Raw genomic sequence first — 1351 nt, 5'->3', positions numbered from 1 at the left:
TCTGTGTCCTGGGGCATCAATGATGGTTACATAGTACTTGCTGGTCTCAAATTTCCACAGGGAGATATCAATGGTGATGCCAGGCTCACGTTCAGCTTTCAGTTTATCCAAGACCCAGGCATACTTGAAGGAGCCCTTTCCCATCTCAGCAGCTTCCTTTTCAAATTTTTCGATGGTTCTTTTGTCAATTCCACCACATTTGTAGATCAGGTGACCAGTAGTGGTGGACTTGCCTGAATCTACGTGTCCAATGACAATGATGTTGATATGAGTCTTTTCTTTTCCCATTCTGGCTTAGATATTACAATGGTTTTCACCAACACCTGCGTTCTGGCAGCAAACCCGTTGCAAAAGAGGGCAATCTCATTTAATCATGGTGATCAGCAACTCTAGTGCTTACTGGATATCTTCCGAAATCTGTTTACTCAGATGCAGATTTGTGACATAAAAACACTATATGAATCACAATTCATTTTCTTAAGAACTTTGATCAAAACATTTTATCATAAGGAAAAGAAAATTATAACAGAAAATTTGGAAAACAAACTGTTGATCCAAAAATGAATTTGTTTTTCTAAGTACCTGATTTACTCTAATTTTAAAGTGTGAACCACTTCATTAGTGATTAGAGAAATACCAATCAAAACTGCAATGAGGTAACACTGCACTTCCAGTGGTTAGGCTCAGATTAAAACATATACACATACAGAGAGAAAGAAAATAACAAATATGGTGAGGATGTAGAAAATTTGGAACAGTCATTCATTGCTGGTTGGGATGCAAAATGGTATAAACCAAACCAAACTCACTGCTGTGGAGTTGGGTCCAACTTATAGTGATCCCTCCTTAGGTTACCAAGGCGGTATCACTACGGAAGTAGATCACCCTCTCTTCCTTCCGAGGAGTGACTGGTGGGTTTGAACCACCAGCCTTCTGGTTAGCAGTCAAATGCCTTAGGCACTATGCTACCAGAGCTCCCCAAAATTGTGTAGCTGCTCTGCAAAACAATTTGGCAGTTCTTCAAAAAGTTAAACATAGAGCTACCTTATGACTCAGCAATTCTAGCCCTAGGGATATACTAAAAAAAAAAAAATGAAGGCAGAGATGGAAACATACAAATGTACACCAGTGTCTATTGCAGTACTATTTGCAAAATCAAAAGGTGAAAACAACCTAAAATGTCCACTAACAGATGAAGGGATAAACAAATATATATGCAATAGAAAATTACTCAGCCCAAAAGATAAATGAAGCCTTGATACATGCTTAAACATGAACAAACTTTGAAAATATTATGTTGAGTGAAGTAAGTTATCACAAAAGGACAAATACTATATGATCTCACTTATAT

The 1351-nt window shown here is 37.6% G+C and overlaps 1 protein-coding gene across 1 annotated transcript; it reads right to left on the bottom strand.

The window, feature by feature from the left end:
• Positions 1–6: 6 nt before the first annotated feature.
• On the bottom strand, positions 7–288 carry LOC103213285 (elongation factor 1-alpha 1-like; the record flags this gene model as incomplete). The annotated part of the gene is made up of 1 exon (XM_042783483.1): positions 7–288. A coding segment is annotated over exon 1 (282 nt), but the record flags the coding sequence as incomplete, so codon positions are not given.
• Between the last annotated feature and the right edge of the window lie 1063 nt (positions 289–1351).

This window comes from Orycteropus afer, unplaced genomic scaffold (genome assembly GCF_000298275.1).
Source record: "Orycteropus afer afer isolate SDZICR_OR568_19922 unplaced genomic scaffold, OryAfe1.0 scaffold01513, whole genome shotgun sequence".
Lineage (NCBI taxonomy): Eukaryota > Metazoa > Chordata > Mammalia > Tubulidentata > Orycteropodidae > Orycteropus > Orycteropus afer.
This window is presented reverse-complemented; position numbering and strand designations above follow the sequence as displayed.